The 15,265-nt window shown below is 61.5% G+C and overlaps 6 protein-coding genes across 6 annotated transcripts; 3 read left to right on the forward strand and 3 right to left on the reverse strand.

The window, feature by feature from the left end:
• Positions 1-274: 274 nt before the first annotated feature.
• On the forward strand, positions 275-2,872 carry PAN0_001c0572 (ubiquitin carboxyl-terminal hydrolase 14; the record flags this gene model as incomplete). The annotated part of the gene is made up of 1 exon (XM_014804187.1): positions 275-2,872. The coding sequence occupies one exon, from the start codon at positions 275-277 to the stop codon at positions 2,870-2,872; it is 2,598 nt and encodes an 865-aa protein (XP_014659673.1).
• A 68-nt stretch (positions 2,873-2,940) lies between these two features.
• On the reverse strand, positions 2,941-4,227 carry PAN0_001d0573 (cyclin-dependent protein kinase inhibitor; the record flags this gene model as incomplete). Its single annotated transcript, XM_014804188.1, has 1 exon — positions 2,941-4,227. One exon carries the CDS (start codon positions 4,225-4,227, stop codon positions 2,941-2,943), a length of 1,287 nt encoding a protein of 428 aa, XP_014659674.1.
• A 333-nt stretch (positions 4,228-4,560) lies between these two features.
• Positions 4,561-6,363, reverse strand: PAN0_001d0574 (zf-c3hc4 type zinc finger; the record flags this gene model as incomplete). Its single annotated transcript, XM_014804189.1, has 1 exon — positions 4,561-6,363. The coding sequence occupies one exon, from the start codon at positions 6,361-6,363 to the stop codon at positions 4,561-4,563; it is 1,803 nt and encodes a 600-aa protein (XP_014659675.1).
• A 1,996-nt stretch (positions 6,364-8,359) lies between these two features.
• Positions 8,360-10,674, forward strand: PAN0_001c0575 (CC42_CANAL CELL division control protein 42; the record flags this gene model as incomplete). The annotated part of the gene is made up of 3 exons (XM_014804190.1): positions 8,360-8,439; positions 9,215-9,703; positions 9,909-10,674. The coding sequence occupies 3 exons, from the start codon at positions 8,360-8,362 to the stop codon at positions 10,672-10,674; spliced, it is 1,335 nt and encodes a 444-aa protein (XP_014659676.1).
• Positions 10,675-11,538: 864 nt separating this feature from the next.
• On the forward strand, positions 11,539-13,506 carry PAN0_001c0576 (peptidase S28; the record flags this gene model as incomplete). Its single annotated transcript, XM_014804191.1, has 1 exon — positions 11,539-13,506. One exon carries the CDS (start codon positions 11,539-11,541, stop codon positions 13,504-13,506), a length of 1,968 nt encoding a protein of 655 aa, XP_014659677.1.
• A 145-nt stretch (positions 13,507-13,651) lies between these two features.
• PAN0_001d0577 (brix-domain-containing protein) lies at positions 13,652-14,923 on the reverse strand (the record flags this gene model as incomplete). The annotated part of the gene is made up of 1 exon (XM_014804192.1): positions 13,652-14,923. One exon carries the CDS (start codon positions 14,921-14,923, stop codon positions 13,652-13,654), a length of 1,272 nt encoding a protein of 423 aa, XP_014659678.1.
• Positions 14,924-15,265: the final 342 nt, after the last annotated feature.

Here is a 15,265-nt window from a genome sequence, read left to right on the forward strand (position 1 = left end):
GATGTGCATGGCTGTAGTGTGCCGCGATATGCCGTGACCGAGTCATGGCGGGGAGTGAGAGACGCAGGGATGTCGTGTGCACGCATGTGTGCGCTTTCGGAGTGGAGAACGCTGCTGAGGCGCCACGTCTGCCAGGCCTCGCCTCCACCTTGCTCGCTCCAAAAAACCCGCGAATGCGTTGGCTGAGCGTGCACGGAGCAGTTGGAAATTCTTATGCGCAACCACTGAGCCCGCTGAGCTCTTTGACCTCCCACCACCACACCAGCTCACCTCGATGAAGCGGTCGCGATCGCCGTCTCCCACCTCGTCATCCAGGCAAGGCAACACCACCACGCAATCCCACGCTTCCGACATGGCGTGCCCACACCTCAGCGCCGCCTTCACGGCCCTCGCTCCACCGCGGCCCTCCCAACACGTGCACAAGGAGGAGTGCACGCTCTGCTTCGACGACCAGGACGGACCGAATGGAGTCGATGTCTGTCTGCTCTGCTTCAACGGAGCATGCACGCGCAACGGCGACCGCGAACACTCGAGGCTGCACTTTGAAAAGGCGCAGCATCCGCTCGTAGTCAACATTCGCCGCGTTCGTAAGCCTGCGCCCGTGCGTGCAGATGGGGATCAGCCGTCGGTGCCCAAGAAGCTCGCGATTGCGGCCGAATCGGATGCGGACAAGTACGACTATGTGACGGTGCCGCGGTGCTTGGCTTGCGACCCTGCGGGTCCGGGCAAGGAGCTTCCGATGACGGATAAGCTGGACGAGGTCATCCGCGGAATCATGACCGCCATGTCCTCCGCGCAGCAGTCCGAGGTCAAGGCATGGGAGGAAGAGATTGTGGCGTGCCAGCATACGCGCGAGCTGGTGCAGCCGGGCGAGCGCGTCAAGCTCGAGCCTTCGGGTCTCGCCTCGTGTGGCAAGTGCGAGCTCACCTCGAACCTCTGGCTCTGTCTGACGTGCGGCCATCTCGGCTGCGGGCGTGCCCAGTTCGGAGGCGTGGGCGGCAACAGCCACGGCCTGTCGCACTTTGAGGAGAGCGGCCATCCGGTCTCGGTCAAGCAGGGCACCATCACGGCCGAAGGCAGCGCCGACATCTACTGCTACGCGTGCAACGACGCGCGCCTCGACCCCAACCTCGCCAGCCACCTCGCCCACTTTGGCATCGACGTCATGGACCTCTCCAAGACCGAGAAGAGCATGACGGAGCTGCAGATCGAGCAGAACCTCCGATTCGATTTCAACATGACCGGCGACGACGGCAAGATGCTCGAGCCCATCTTTGGGGCCGGGTTGACGGGCATCCGCAACCTCGGCAACAGCTGCTACATGGCGTCGGTGCTCCAGAGCCTGTTTGCGCTGCCGGCATTTCAGAAGCGCTACGGAGAGGCGTACCGCCCGCACACGCTCACGTGCACCCAGCAGCCCGCGAGCTGCTTCGAGTGCCAGATCACCAAGATCGCAGATGGACTGTTGTCTGGTCGCTACTCTCGTCCGCGCGAGCCGGAGCAGGAGTCTAGTTTGGGATGGACACCCGCCGAGGGGGAGCAGCAGCAGCAGCAGGCGCTCTTCCAGCACGGAGTGCGGCCGAGCATGTTCAAGGCGCTCGTGGGTAAGGGGCACGAGGAGTTCTCGACCATGAGGCAGCAGGATGCCGACGAGTTCTTCAAGTATCTCGTGGGCGTCGTGCAGAAGGAGAACCGCAAGCTGGCTGCTGCTGCGCCGACCGAGGATCCGACGGACGTGTTTGGGTTCGGGCTCGAGCAGAGGCTGCAGTGCAACGAGTGTCACAAGGTGCGTTACAGCGTCGAGCGTCAAGACGCCGGCCTCAGCTTGCCGGTTCCCATCCGACCCAAGCCGGTGCAGGCAGAAGGCTCGGGTAAGCAGCCGGCGGAGGGCGTGCATGCCGCACCCGCCTCGAGCGCTGCGACGGTCGAGTACGAGCCGGTGAGCTTGACCGAGTGCCTCGACATCTTCACTGCGCCCGAGGAGCTCGAGTACAACTGCCCGTCGTGCGCCAAGAAGGTGACCGCGACAAAGCGGACGCTGTTCACCACGTTCCCGCACGTGCTGGCGCTGCAGGTGCGTCGGTTCCAGCTGCTCAACTGGGTGCCTCAGAAGGTTGCCGTGCCGATTGTTGTGCCCATCGACGCACCGCTGGATCTCGACCGCTACCTCGGACGCGGCAAGCAGCCGGACGAAGAGGAGCTGCCCGAGGGCGATGCGGCTCCTGCAGAGGCCGGGGCCAGCGAGCCAGAGTGGGACGCGGGGGTCATGTCGCAGCTCACCAGCATGGGCTTTCCCGACATCCGGTGCAAGAAGGCGCTGCTCGCCACAGGCATGGGCGATGCCGAGGGCGCGATGAACTGGCTCTTTGCGCACATGGAGGATGCGGATATCGACGAGCCCATCGACTTTGGCGCGGCCCCGAGTGGTGACGCTCCGTCAGCGGGTGGGCCGGATACCTCGATGCTCGAGGAGATGGGCTTTACGCGCAACCAGGCACGCAAGGCGCTGCGCATCAACAATGGCAATGCCGAGATCGCCGTCGCGTGGCTGTTTGAGAATCCGGACGATGCCGGTGAAGATGCAGCACCCGCAGAGACGGTGGGTGAGACGTCGGGCGAGTCGAGCGTGGTGCCTGGATCCGCGCATCTGCCGGCAAAGTATGCGATCAAGAGCTTCATCAGCCACAAGGGCCCCAGTGTGCACAGCGGCCACTACGTCGCGCATGTGCGCCACGACCAGGACTGGACGTTCTTTAACGACGAAAAGGTGGTGCGCGCCCCGCTTTCGTCCGCTGCCAAAGAGGGCGACGAGGATGTAGGCGTCAAGGGGCTCAGCCAGCAGGCGTACGTCTACTTTTTCGAGCGCATCTAATCACCACACGACTTGCAAAATGCATTCTCCCGTTTAGCATTGACATTGATACGCAGAGTGTGGGGGTTTTAGCCGAGCACTTTGCGCAGAGCATCGGTTCGGTCCGGGATCGAGATCGAGGTGAGAGGACAGCGCGCGTGGGTTTGGACGTAGTTGAACGCGCACGTGTAGCAGAAGACGTAGCCCGAGGGGAGCACCGCCGGATTGTTGATCGGCATAGCCCCGCAGAGCGGGCACGAGTTGTGGATGAGCTTCCTCCCTCCTTTCGTCATCCTCGGCTTTGCATCGCCTCCATTTTCAACCTCGTCGAGGAGTTTGCCTGAGAGCGTGTAGATGTGTGGCAGCTTGTACTCCTGCTCAGCCTCTGTTGCCAGCAACCCTTTGAGATCGGGAAGCAGGGGTGCAGGGGGATCGAGCGACTGTGTGGAGCCTTCTTCATTGGACGAGGGTGTGTTGCGACGCCGGCGTGGGTTGTCGGCACCATACCACCACTCGAGGAACTTGAAGAAGAAGATGCTTGCGGGCAGGCCGTATTTGAGCGCCTCGAAGCCGACGCCCGGAGCGAGACGCAAGACCATGGCAAAGAAGCGGGCCGGTTGACGAATGAGGCTGGGAAACTTCCGGGGTACGAGCGGTTTGCGAGGACCATCGTTGGGCCCGACTCGTCGGACGTCGATTCGCATGAGCGAGAACCATGGACGCCAGTAGGGGGTCTTGTCGAACAAATACCGCACGTTGTACGTGAGCAACCACAACTGCCACGCCGTCTTTGCGTACGGATACGTCGTCTTGAACGTCTCCATCACCGCCGTCTTGATCCTCTCTCGAATCGAAGCAGGTGCCTCGTTAAACCGGGCTCCGCTCGGTTGGTCGTCAAACAGAGCGGTATTGGTAAGTCCCCCTCCATTCCTCTCCCAAACATCCTCCAGTTTGGCGCCGATGTAGGGAAGACCGACGAGGAACAACAAGCTAAGACGAATCTCGGACTTGCGCAACCTCTCTGCATTCGCCACAGATACCGATGTTGCGCCCACCCCAGCACTGCCTCGACTGAGACCTGGACGTCTTCGTCTTCGCAAGCCGTAGAAGTTTTCGGCAAACGAACTGCCCCACACGCGCAGATAGTGCAACTCGATCCCGCCCATAAGCAACGCATACAGCTCGTCGAACGAGTTGACCACCCGCAGCAGGTAGCGCGGACTGCGCTGCGCAAGTACGGCAAGCACATACCGAACCGCAGGCTTGATCAGGTCCTGCAGTTGCGCCTGGGCCGCCAGCTCGAAAAACGACGGATGAAAAGGATCCGTCGACGAAGGCTGCGACGCCGTCGGATCAATCGATGTCAACACATCCATCCTACCCTAATTGCTCCAACGTATGATTCCGTCCCGGTGGGTCTGCGTATGCTCCAGTCGCAAAGAGCGTCGATAAAGTGGTCAAAGTCGACCAGGTGGATGAAGAGATGGTCTGTGAAAGTAGAGGCTGCTCCACTTTCCGCTTCCCCCACACATCCAACCGGTCCATCAAAGCCGGCATCCGCATTTTTCATCCGCCTACCCCCCACATCTTAACACACTGTCCTCAAAAAAAATCCAGCGAACACGCAGAGATCGCACATTGCAATGCGGACGGGTGACTAGTACATGATGCGAACAGCCCAACGATGCTGGTGACCCTGGAAAACGCGCTCAGTGGTGTTCGCCCATGCTGCGACGGAACGGATTGTTGGGGTTGACAATGCGGCTGCGCGGCACGCCGAACCCGGACGACGACGGGCTGCCAGGCGCGCTCGAGTCGGCATCGAACGCCGCGGTGGTCGTAGAGTACGCGGTGGGCACGTGCTTGCCAGCGCCACCGGCCTCGGGCGGCGGCGACGGATAGCCATGCTGCGAGCTGATGTTCGGGTCATGCTGCGCATCCGCCACGGGCTGCGGCACGGGCACAGGAGCCGGTGCGGGCATCGACGTGCGCGGCCGCGCGCCTCCAGCCGGCGTCGAAGCTTCGCCCGGCGATCCGCTCGATGCGGGAGGCGAGGGGCCGCCGTCGATGAGCTCGCGCAGCTCGTTGATCGTCGTCTCCGACAGACCCAACGATGCGGGGTCCACCGTGCTCATTGGCAGTCGGGGCGCGCCGGACGACGCAGCGGCCCGCGAACCAGCCGCACTGCTACCAGCGGCCTCGGACTCGTCCATCACCGACGTAGCTCGTCCGCCCGCCGTCCTGTCTGCCGCGTCTGTCTGCGAGCGCTGTGCGGTGCTTCCGCCTGCCGATCCGCTGCTCGAGCTCGCGCCCTGCTCAGCCTGGGAGTCGCCCGAAGCCGCTCCCGCTGCCGCCGTCTTCTTCTTCTTCTCTTCCTCGGCCTGCTTGCGCTGCTGCTCTTCGTGCTCGAGCAGGCTGAGGCGCATCGCCTCCATGACCATGGCCTCCTCCATATCTTCGCCCGCCCCCATGCGCATGAGACGCGCCAATTCCGGAAGCCCCTCGCCGGCACCGCGGCTCGGGCGGCTGCTACGCCTGCGCGAAGTCGTGACTGATCCGGTGCCCGGCCAGTTCTGTCCGTCGTTGAGAATGATGCTGCCGCCCGGTCCGTTGAGATTGATCCTGCCGCTCTCTGCTGCTGCGGCCAGGTCGGCGCCCATGCGCGAGGACGAGATGCCGATCGGGATGAGGCGGTCGCCCACCTGGCGCATGATCACGCGCCGATTCGCTCGTCGCGCCACCGCTGCTTCGGCCTGCGCGAGCTTGTAGTGCCAGTCGGGTCGCACCTGGTCGACGGTGATGACGCTCGGATCGTCGGCGGCGAGGATCTTCTTCTTGCCTGCGCCGAGGCTGCCTACACCGCCGTTGCCGATGGCCATCTCGGCGAAATTGGTGGCGTCTGTGGCGTCGTTGGGGCTGTCGCTGCCACTGCCGCTGCCGCTACCGCTGCGTCGTCGTTCGCGCTGCAGCGCCTCCGGGGGCGTATACGTCACGCCAAAGTTGGGCTCGACGCAGAAGGGGCACGACCTGGGCTCGGACGAAGGGGGATTGGTCGAGGTCGGGTCGGCTCGCTTCATCTGAACAAAGCACTCGGTGCAGATGGGCTGGTGGCAGCAGCGCGAGAAGTTGAGCGGAGCCGGATAGTAGAGGAAGCAGATCGGACACTCGCTGTTGAACTTGGCGTCGGCGTATTCGTCGTCGTCATCGCTTCCCTTGCAGAACGGCGCGAGGCGACGGTCGACGATGTGCTGGCGGACAAAGTGCTGGTCGTAGTCCTGAGGGCCGGTGTAGACGCCGTGGGGGACGAGGCCGCCCTCGTCGACCTTGACCGTGTCGGCCAAATGGGCGGGTAGCGGCGGGGGCGGCGGCGGGCTGAGGCTGGATGCGGATAGCGAGGCGACCAAGTTGCCGGATGCCGAGGCGGACATGCCGCGAGAGGAGGATCGGGCATGGCCCGAGTGGTTTGCGGACGCGCCAGCGGCGCCAGCCTCTTTGGTCTGCTGTTGACCCATGGCGCTAAAATCGGGGCAGGCAAGATCGACCGCGGCGGGAGTTGCGATGTCGGTACAAGAGCTAGCTGGACAGACCGCTCATCCGACGCGCTCGCTCAGCAAGGCCACGCGGTGCGAAAGGAGGAGGACGTGAGGCGACTCGGTCCTGTGCCGGAGAGGGGAGGAAGAATGCCAGCGGGGCAAACGATTTGTTCGGATGCGCCGACCGATTCCTGGATGTGAAGCTGCAAGCGCGGCCGAAGCACTGAGCTGGCCTAAATGAGTCTGAAGCGGGTGAGAGGCTTGCGGTCGGTCGAATCGAGGCAGATGAGCGTGTCCTGACGCTGCCGCTGAGAGAGCGGTGCTAATGCAGATGGCAGCTGTAAATTTCGGATGTGCTTGGAATGTGGCGAGAGCTCCTAAGAATGCTTGGTGTTGTTGACGATGCAAAGACAGTCGCTGCTCGGAACAGACTTGCGTATGGTTGCGGTGATGCAGACTTGAGAGGCTCGTGACTCGTCGTGGGTGTCGTGGCAGGTCAGAGAGATTGATGCTCGTCGATGTGGGATGCAACCGGAACGAATGACCACGTTTGCTCGCAAGTGCGCAGATGCGAGGTCGGAGAGGAGCAAGGTGAAGGGAAGGAAGAGGTGTGGAATGGATGGAGGTGGATAGCGTCGTTGCAGTCGCCGAGGGTGAGATTTGCACGCAGGCGCAAAGCGGAGATGGAATGCGGACTTGGAGGAGGCTGACGTTGCAGACGAGCGCGCCAGATGGCAGGCAGGAGAGCGGGTCAGCGAGTGGGCACCACAGACACTCAGGGTCAGAAGAGGTGGAGCAACTGAGCCGGAGCGCCGACCGATTTCGAGATTACGGAGCAGCGGTGCAGCGGTGCAGCGGTGCAGCGGGAGCAGCAGTCCAAAAGGGGCACAGCCGAGCCTGAGGTTGAGGCATGAGGCGCAGCCAGGCCAGGCAGCAGCCGCGCGCAGGATTCCATCATCCGACTTTGTGATGTGATGGCTCGGGCCATCGGCATCCAACCCGCGCTCTCTCCCACACACACTCACACTCGCGCGACCCACCAAACCAAACAAAAAGGAAAAAACAAAAACAAAAAAGGACATCCGCATTCGACCGCACTCTCTTTCGCCTTTTGTTCGCAGCAGCCAATGCAGGCACAAGGCTGTGCCCCTCAGTGAGTGCCACCATTGGATGCAATGGCAGTCAGGTACGTGGGCGGGGTGGAATGGGCTTGGCTGGGGTGGTGGGGTAAGCAGAGGTGGGTTGGTAGCCATCAGGAAAATAGAAACAGATGCCGGCAACTCAAGCGTGAAAAAATAGATCGAGCGAGGCGATCGGCATAAGCGAGGCGGGGCGGGGGGTCCAATCGGCAATTTATGGCCGCTGGCAAAGCAAATTGATCGGATCAACAAAGGCGAGACATGCTCGACCTGGTGAGTTGACAGGCGGAAGGGGCTGCCGAATCCTCCCCTCCCTTTGTTGCGGAGCTTCTCGCCCGGCGCTCTCGCATGTAGCAGCTGCTGTCACACGAGCAGCGGCTGTATGAAAATGTTCCGACCCCGATGAGTCGTTCGGGACCCTGCTCTGCGAACCGAACTAGAATTGACTTTGACCACCCCTGAACCTTGCTGTGTTGTCGAGACTTGGCCACCTGGCAAAAGGCCAAGAGTGTTGATCGAAACGATCAGCACCGCCACTTTGGTTGAAGCTCAGATCGAGGGTGACGGTTGAGCCCTTGGTTTCCAGCGCCAAACGTTTCTCAAAATCGCAACACGGCAGCGTGAGTAAGAGGTTTGCTGGCCATCTTGCTGTGACGAGCGCCAGCCAGAGACCAACGTATCCTCGGCGACATCTCGGTGATGGGTTGGCTCCCGAGGTCGAGCCGCGTCTGTCAGCTGTCGTCAAACTTGCAGCATGACCGAGAGCCGCCAAGGGCCACATGGCTCCCTGGACGCACGCCCGCACAAAGTGGTTGAGAGTGCGAATGGTCGGCCAGATGAAGTTGCGATCTGACACGGACGAATTTGGTGGTCGGCTGTGCCACCTGCAGACGCTGCAGCAGAGCGAGTCGCAACTGTAATCACGTCTGCAGCTGTCTGTAATGGTGTGCTTTGAAGCGACTGCGCTCTCTTGGGCCGGGTTTGTATTGCTTGTATTGGCAGGAGCTGCAAAGTTCTGCAAAATTCAGCGGGTGGGTTGCGGGCTCCGCACACCTGCGCCACGCGCCGCCAGCTGGAAACAGGCAGAGAGATGGGAAAAAAGGGACGCGCGAGGGGCGCAGCGCATCGACGTGCAGCAGGAGGGGCTCGCGAGTGGGGTTGCGCCGGGAGCGGATTCCTCGAAATTGACCAGCCAGCCGGCCCTTTGGAAAAACAAGAGAGGGTCAAAGTGCGCGTGCACCCTAGCATTTGGTCCTTTTTTCAGGCCTCGCCGCACAGAGTCTTGAATAATGGGTGTGGACCGATAGCTCAACTTGCTCTGAACTTGCCCACCTGCAGTAGTGCTGGCTCGCTCGTGGTGCAGCGCCGCGCCGCGCTGGCTTGCCAAATCGCGGCCAAGTCTGCCCTACTCTTACTCCCCCACTCTCTCCACTGATTGAGGACGGAAAGCAAGAGAGGGCAGTGCAAGTTGATGATCTCTTGTCTGTGGGCTTTGAGGCCTCTTGCGAGTCGCAGCGGCGGCGTATCACCTTTTCTGGCCGTTGGCTGCGGCTGGCTAGGAGAGGGAGTGTGAGTGTGGACGCGTGCGTGGGCTGGGCTGGGCTGGATTGGGCCTGGAGAGTGAAGGCCGTCGGTGGCTCTCTGCTCGCCGAAGCCCGCGCGCGCGTCTCTCCCCTGCGGCCCCGGTGCAGCGCCCAATTCGGCTTGTCCGCTGGTTCGCATGGCAGCGGCCATTGGGCGCAACGCAGCCACCCCGACCCGACACCACCATCCAATCTCTCTTTCTATCTTTCCCTCTCCTCCTTACCTATCCGCCACCTGCTGCTGCTGCTCTCTGCACCTGCGTCCTTGTCCAGCATCTGCTCCGCATCTGCACCGCCCATCCGCTCCGGTCAGCCATCGGGTCTCGCGGCATCGCAATCGCCCTCAGTCCCATTATCGGTCGACGCGATCTCGGACGCAACCCCTCACTTCAGCACATCTCGATATCGCGAGCCACAGGCCACCCCATCGCCCCACTCTTGCACTCAAACGCTGCCTCTATCGCTACAGCTCGCGCCTCGGAAGCCTGTCACGCCTCCGACCCACCGCATCCCCAGCCAACCGCAATCTACGCTGTTGCTCTCGCATCCCATCCAAAGACTTGATAACACACACATCACACCAGCATACACACTCATGTAAGTATGATCTTCAGCTTTCCCGATCCGATGGGGCGATTACGAAGCCGCCGGTCATCTCTGGAAGGAATCGGCCACGACTCGCACTTTCTCAAGGCATTCAGCACAAGCTCGACCCATGTTTGGCGCTTGCACGTAGATCGCTGGATGGATGCATGCAGATACTGCTGTCGGCTGCCACAGTGACTCGACATCTTCCAGACAGAGAACTTGTCAATCGACAATCGCTCGGCAAAGGCGACTCGATGGAGGATCCTGGCTTTGTGTCTTTATCGAAGCCTGAATGGTTCTCTGCTTTCGATGCGGTCGAGGCTCGGATGTTCCGCGACATATGCTGCAGATCTGACCGCCCAAATGTCTTGCTATGCTTGCTGCCGCATCTACAGAAAGACGCCATGCAGACCATCAAGTGCGTCGTCGTCGGAGACGGTGCGGTCGGTAAGACGTGCCTGTTGATCTCGTACACCACCAACAAATTCCCGTCCGAGTACGTGCCTACGGTATTCGACAACTACGCCGTGACGGTGATGATCGGCGAGGACCCGTACACGCTCGGACTGTTCGATACCGCGGGTCAGGAGGACTACGACCGACTGCGACCGCTGTCGTACCCGCAGACGGACGTGTTCCTGGTGTGCTTCTCGGTCACGTCGCCAGCGTCGTTTGAGAACGTCAAGGAGAAGTGGTTCCCCGAGGTGCACCACCACTGCCCCGGTGTGCCGTGCCTGATCGTGGGCACGCAGGTGGATCTGCGCGACGACCACGCGGTGATCGAGAAGCTGGCGCGATCCAAGCAGCGTCCCGTGCCGTTTGAGGCGGGCGAGCGCTTGGCGAGAGAGCTGGGCGCGGTCAAGTACGTCGAGTGCTCGGCGCTCACGCAGAAGGGATTGAAAAACGTGTTTGACGAGGCGATCGTCGCGGCACTCGAGCCACCTGTCATCCGCAAGAAGTCCAAGTGCGCCATCCTCTAGGCTCGCCATACCCGTTCGCAATCCATTGGCACCCGTGCGACGCTCGGTGCTTCTCTCGACCGCCTTTTCTTGTTCTTTTTCCATCCGCTTTTGTTCATCTTCAAGGTCGGGGGCGGTCGACTCTCGCCTTGCGGATGGCAATCGGCGTGTTCGACTGTCGAACGCACGGCCGCTGGCTGCACCCACCTTGTCTCCGGCCTTTTTTCGTCGCTTTCCATTTACACGTTGTCGTTCTTGCCCACCTGCGCCTTGTGCCGTCTCAGTCGAGTGTCTGCGCCCCTCGCGATGTACGAAATCTCATGCAATCAGTCGACGTGGAATGAGTGTGTCTCCGGGTGGAGTCTGCCGAAGCACGGTTGTCTCGTGCCTGTGGCATGACGATCTCTTGGCGCTTGGCCCCACTGCTTCTGAGCTGTGGCGCGCTTTAAGCTCGAAAGTAGGAGATGATCGATTTGATATCTGGCGTGAGAATGTGGCGACGCCATCGTATCATACTGAAGCTGAGATACGGCACATGAGGCGGGTATCGCTCCCATCCAACGGGGGGCTGAGAGCGGAGGAGGGGCGACTTGGCCGGCGAATTTCCGGGCGACTGTCGAGTGGGGACTGTGCTTTGCTTTGCTATCGCTGCGCAAAATGCGGAAATGCGTGTGGCTCCTGAGAAAAGACGCGCATCGGCAAGGCGCGGCGAGCGTGGATGGTGTGCGCTCGGATCGGCTGCCTCCGACCCTGCCGCTCCACACGGCTCTCGCATTCGGCAATCCACCCCGCGGCGCAGGTATAAGGAGGCAAGGGTAGCTCCTTGACCATCCTCCGTCCTCATCCCTCAAGGCAACATCGATACGCGGACCATACTTGATCGTCATGAAGCTCACTGCGCCCCTTACGACGTGGCTGGCGCTGGCGCTCGGCCTCGCCGCGCTCAACACCGGCACCGCCGCGGTGCCCACCTCGAGCTCGGAGCCGGCTGTGGATGGAGCGACTGGGCGTGTTGAGCATCACATCAGTGCAGAGCGTCTCACGCACTCGACTCCACGTCGCATGGACGGATTCCAGCGCATGCTCGAGCGACGATACGCCAAGCAGCAGCAACGTATCCAGGCGAGTATCGCCGTCGACGACAAGACCAGCTCGGGCAATGCGCTCTTCGGCCAGGTGCTGAGTGCAGTGCGAGGTGGACTGTCCTCCCAGCAGGGCGTTGGATCCGCGCTGTCCAAGTACGTCGACTACCTCGTGGCCGACGTGGCGCCGTCGGTGTCTTCGCACAACATCTCGGAGCCGGCGTACCACACGCAGCCGCTCGACCACTTTGACAACACGACGCAGGCGCAGTTCCAGCAGCGCTTCTTCTACTCTACGCGGCACTACAAGCCCGCTTCGTCGCGCAAGAACGGCGAGGCGGTCCCGATCTATATCCTGGATAGCGGCGAGGCGGATGCCACGGCGCGCATCCCCTTCCTCGACACGGGCATCCTCGATATCCTCTCCGAGGCGACGGGCGGGATCGGCATCGTGCTCGAGCACAGGTACTACGGCACGTCGCTGCCCAACCGCACCGATCTCGGACCGGGCGATGCGTGGGGCGTCGACCAGCTGCGCTGGCTCACCAACAAGCAGGCACTGGAAGACTCGGCCGACTTTATCCGCCACCTCGATATCCCCGGTACGGACAACGCCGAGAAGCGCAAGGTGATCTACTACGGCGGTAGCTATCCGGGTGGGCGAGCGGCGCATATGCGGCTGCTGTATCCCGAGCTCGTGCACGGTGCGATTGCATCGAGTGCCGTCGTGACGGCAGTGGACGAGTTTCCCGAGTACTTTTACCCCATCGCACGCGGCGCACCCACCAATTGCAGCCAGGCCATCCAGGCTGCCATTGCGGGCATCGACGAGATCGTCGCGCCCAATCCGCTCACCGGCGGCAACCAGCCGGACCGCGATGCGGACCGCACCAACAAGCTGCTGGAGCTGTTTGGCCTGCAGGGGCTGAGCAACCTGGGCGACCTGGCGAACCTCAACACCTATCCGCTCGGGGCGTTCCAGAGCCTCAACTGGGACCCTGCGGTGTCGTCGACCGAGTTTGGCGCGTACTGTGATGTGCTCACCACGTACGGTGCCAACGGCACGTATCCGGCTGGGTCCGAGAGCGAGCGTATGGCGGGTAAGGGCCTCGATGTGCCGCGCGAGGTGCATGCGCTGGCACACTACATGCGCACCAACTACATTGATCCGTGTGTGCGTGGCGAAGATGACGAGCCCGGCTCGACGCCCGACGAATGCTTTGCCACGGACTTTGATGCCTTTGCCAACGCCAAGAAGCTCGATGCGGGGCGCGCATGGACGTTCCAGTACTGCTCGACGTGGGGGTACATCATGACCGCGCCTCCTGTGCCGCGCTACCTGCCGACACCGGATGGCAAGAGCAAATACTTTGTCTCGTCTGGTCCCAAGCTCGTTTCGACGCTGTTGGACTATGCGTATGCGCACGAGATTTGCCAGCGCGGCTTCCCCAAGGGCGACCACTTTGAGATGCCCGCCCGACCGGACATCGACGAGGTCAATCGACTAGGCAACTTTGCGCTCGCCGTAGACAGGCTGGCGTTTGTCGATGGACAGTACGATCCTTGGAGACCCGCAACGGTGCATTCCGAGGAATTTGCCGCCGGTGGCAATCGCCCCGATACAGTCACACGGCCGTTCAAGCTCATTCCGGACTGCTGGCACCACTGCGACGAGAACGGAGTCAAGGACGAAAGCAAGACGCCCGAACGCGTGCGCCTCATCCACAAGCAGCAGGTCGAATTCGTCAAGGCCTGGCTCAAGCACGATTGACGCCCTTGTCCCAGATTGCCGCGTCCTTCATAATCTCGTGCGCTATCACAGACATGCATGTGGATCAAACAGAAATGACAGTGAATTGCAGCTGATGAATGCACGGAAGAAAGTGTGATACAAAAAGAGTGAAACGCGGATGAGACTACGACCTCCTCTTCTTGGGCGGTGTCTGTTGCTCCTCGTCGTCCTCGTCGTCGTCTTCCATGTCGTCCTCATCCTCGTCGTTGCTGTGCATGGTCATGTCGTCCATCTCGAGCTCCTCATCGTCGGAACCGCTGAAAGCGGGCTCGCTCTCGTCGTCGTCTTCGTCGTCGCTGCTGGCGGTGGGGTCGAGGTGTTTCTTGAGACCCTTCATCTTCCTGGTCTGCAGGCCGGAGAGATCCTGCTTGCCCAGGTGGATGCGACCGACGGTATCGCCCATGTCGTCGGTCTCGACGTTCTTCTTGGCACCCTCCTTGCCCTGGCGGTTCTTCTCGGCCTGCGTCTTGGGTCGACGCAGCGCCTGGTTGAGCATGTCGATCGACGCAGGTCGGCGGCGGCGCAGCTGGAAGTCGAACGACGGTCCGCACTCCTGCAGCTCCACACGCGGCGTCTTGGAGCCGCTGGCAAGCAGCTGCACCGTATACACGCGGAAGTGAATCAGCGTGTTGGCGGGCGACGTGACGACGGCGGATGTGGACGGAGTCATGACGGTTCCGTTGGGCGTGAGACCTGCCGCCTTGTACAGATCCGCGAGCGTATCGCCTCCGGACGAAGTTGTGCTGGTCTTGGCATTGGACTCGGAGGTGGGTGCGGCGGTGACGCAGATGACATGCTGCAGACCCGAGAGCGCGATCTGGTTGGTCTTGAGCTCCTCGCCGCGGTAGAAGTCGAGCAGCATGTTCTTGAACTGCTGGTAGGCACCCGTGGGGTCGTGTTCTGTCGCCTCGGCACCTGCAATCATGCTCGTCGTCGCATCCGTGGGCGTCGTAAACTGCGGCCCGCTAAAGTGGAAGAGCGGCCTCATCCCCACGCCTGGGCGCGCGACGCCCTTAAAGTCGTTGATGCTCTTTGCGTCGACGACGCCCATCTCGAGCATGTCGAGCACCTGCCCGTCAAACATGCGGATCCATGTGAGATTGTCCGGCCTCTTCTTCTGCGAGTTGCCAAACATGAAGAGCGACGCGTCGTTCTTGGCGCTCCAGAACTCGAACGACGACGTGTCCTCGAAGGGCAGCGCCTCGTTCTTCTTGTTGAACGCGATGCTGTCCGGCTTCTTGAGCAGGTTGAGCTCGGTGAGCGCAATGTTGAGCCGCGCCGACGAGTGCGGGCCCTTGACAAACACCGCCGTCTTGGCGGCCTCGAACTCGCGCGCCTGGCGCTTGTCGAGAGCGCGCTTGGAGCGTGCGTTCTTTGGCTTGGCGACGCGGATCATGGTGCTGCGACTCCTGTAGGTGTTTGGTGGCCAAGACTCGGTTGTGGTGGAGGAGAAGGTCGAGCGTGTGGGTTGGCTGCGCCCCACGTCGAGAAGCACAGCGTGGCTCAGCTTTCTCTCGAAGGAAGTTTTCAAAATTGCTGCTGCAGCCGGCAAAAGTGGAAATCTTCGTATGGGTGGAGAAAATGCTGCTTACATAAGCCATTTTTATCGCTGGGCCCTGCATTCACAGTTTTGAAATTTTTGGCGCCCAGACGAGGGTCAGAAAGCTTCTTTTTTCTCCACTTTGGAACAGCGAGCTGAGCGGACCGAGCAATCAAGGAACCTTTCCGACCTTCCTCC

This window comes from Moesziomyces antarcticus, assembly GCF_000747765.1.
Source record: "Moesziomyces antarcticus DNA, scaffold: scaffold_v10001, strain JCM 10317, whole genome shotgun sequence".
Lineage (NCBI taxonomy): Eukaryota > Fungi > Basidiomycota > Ustilaginomycetes > Ustilaginales > Ustilaginaceae > Moesziomyces > Moesziomyces antarcticus.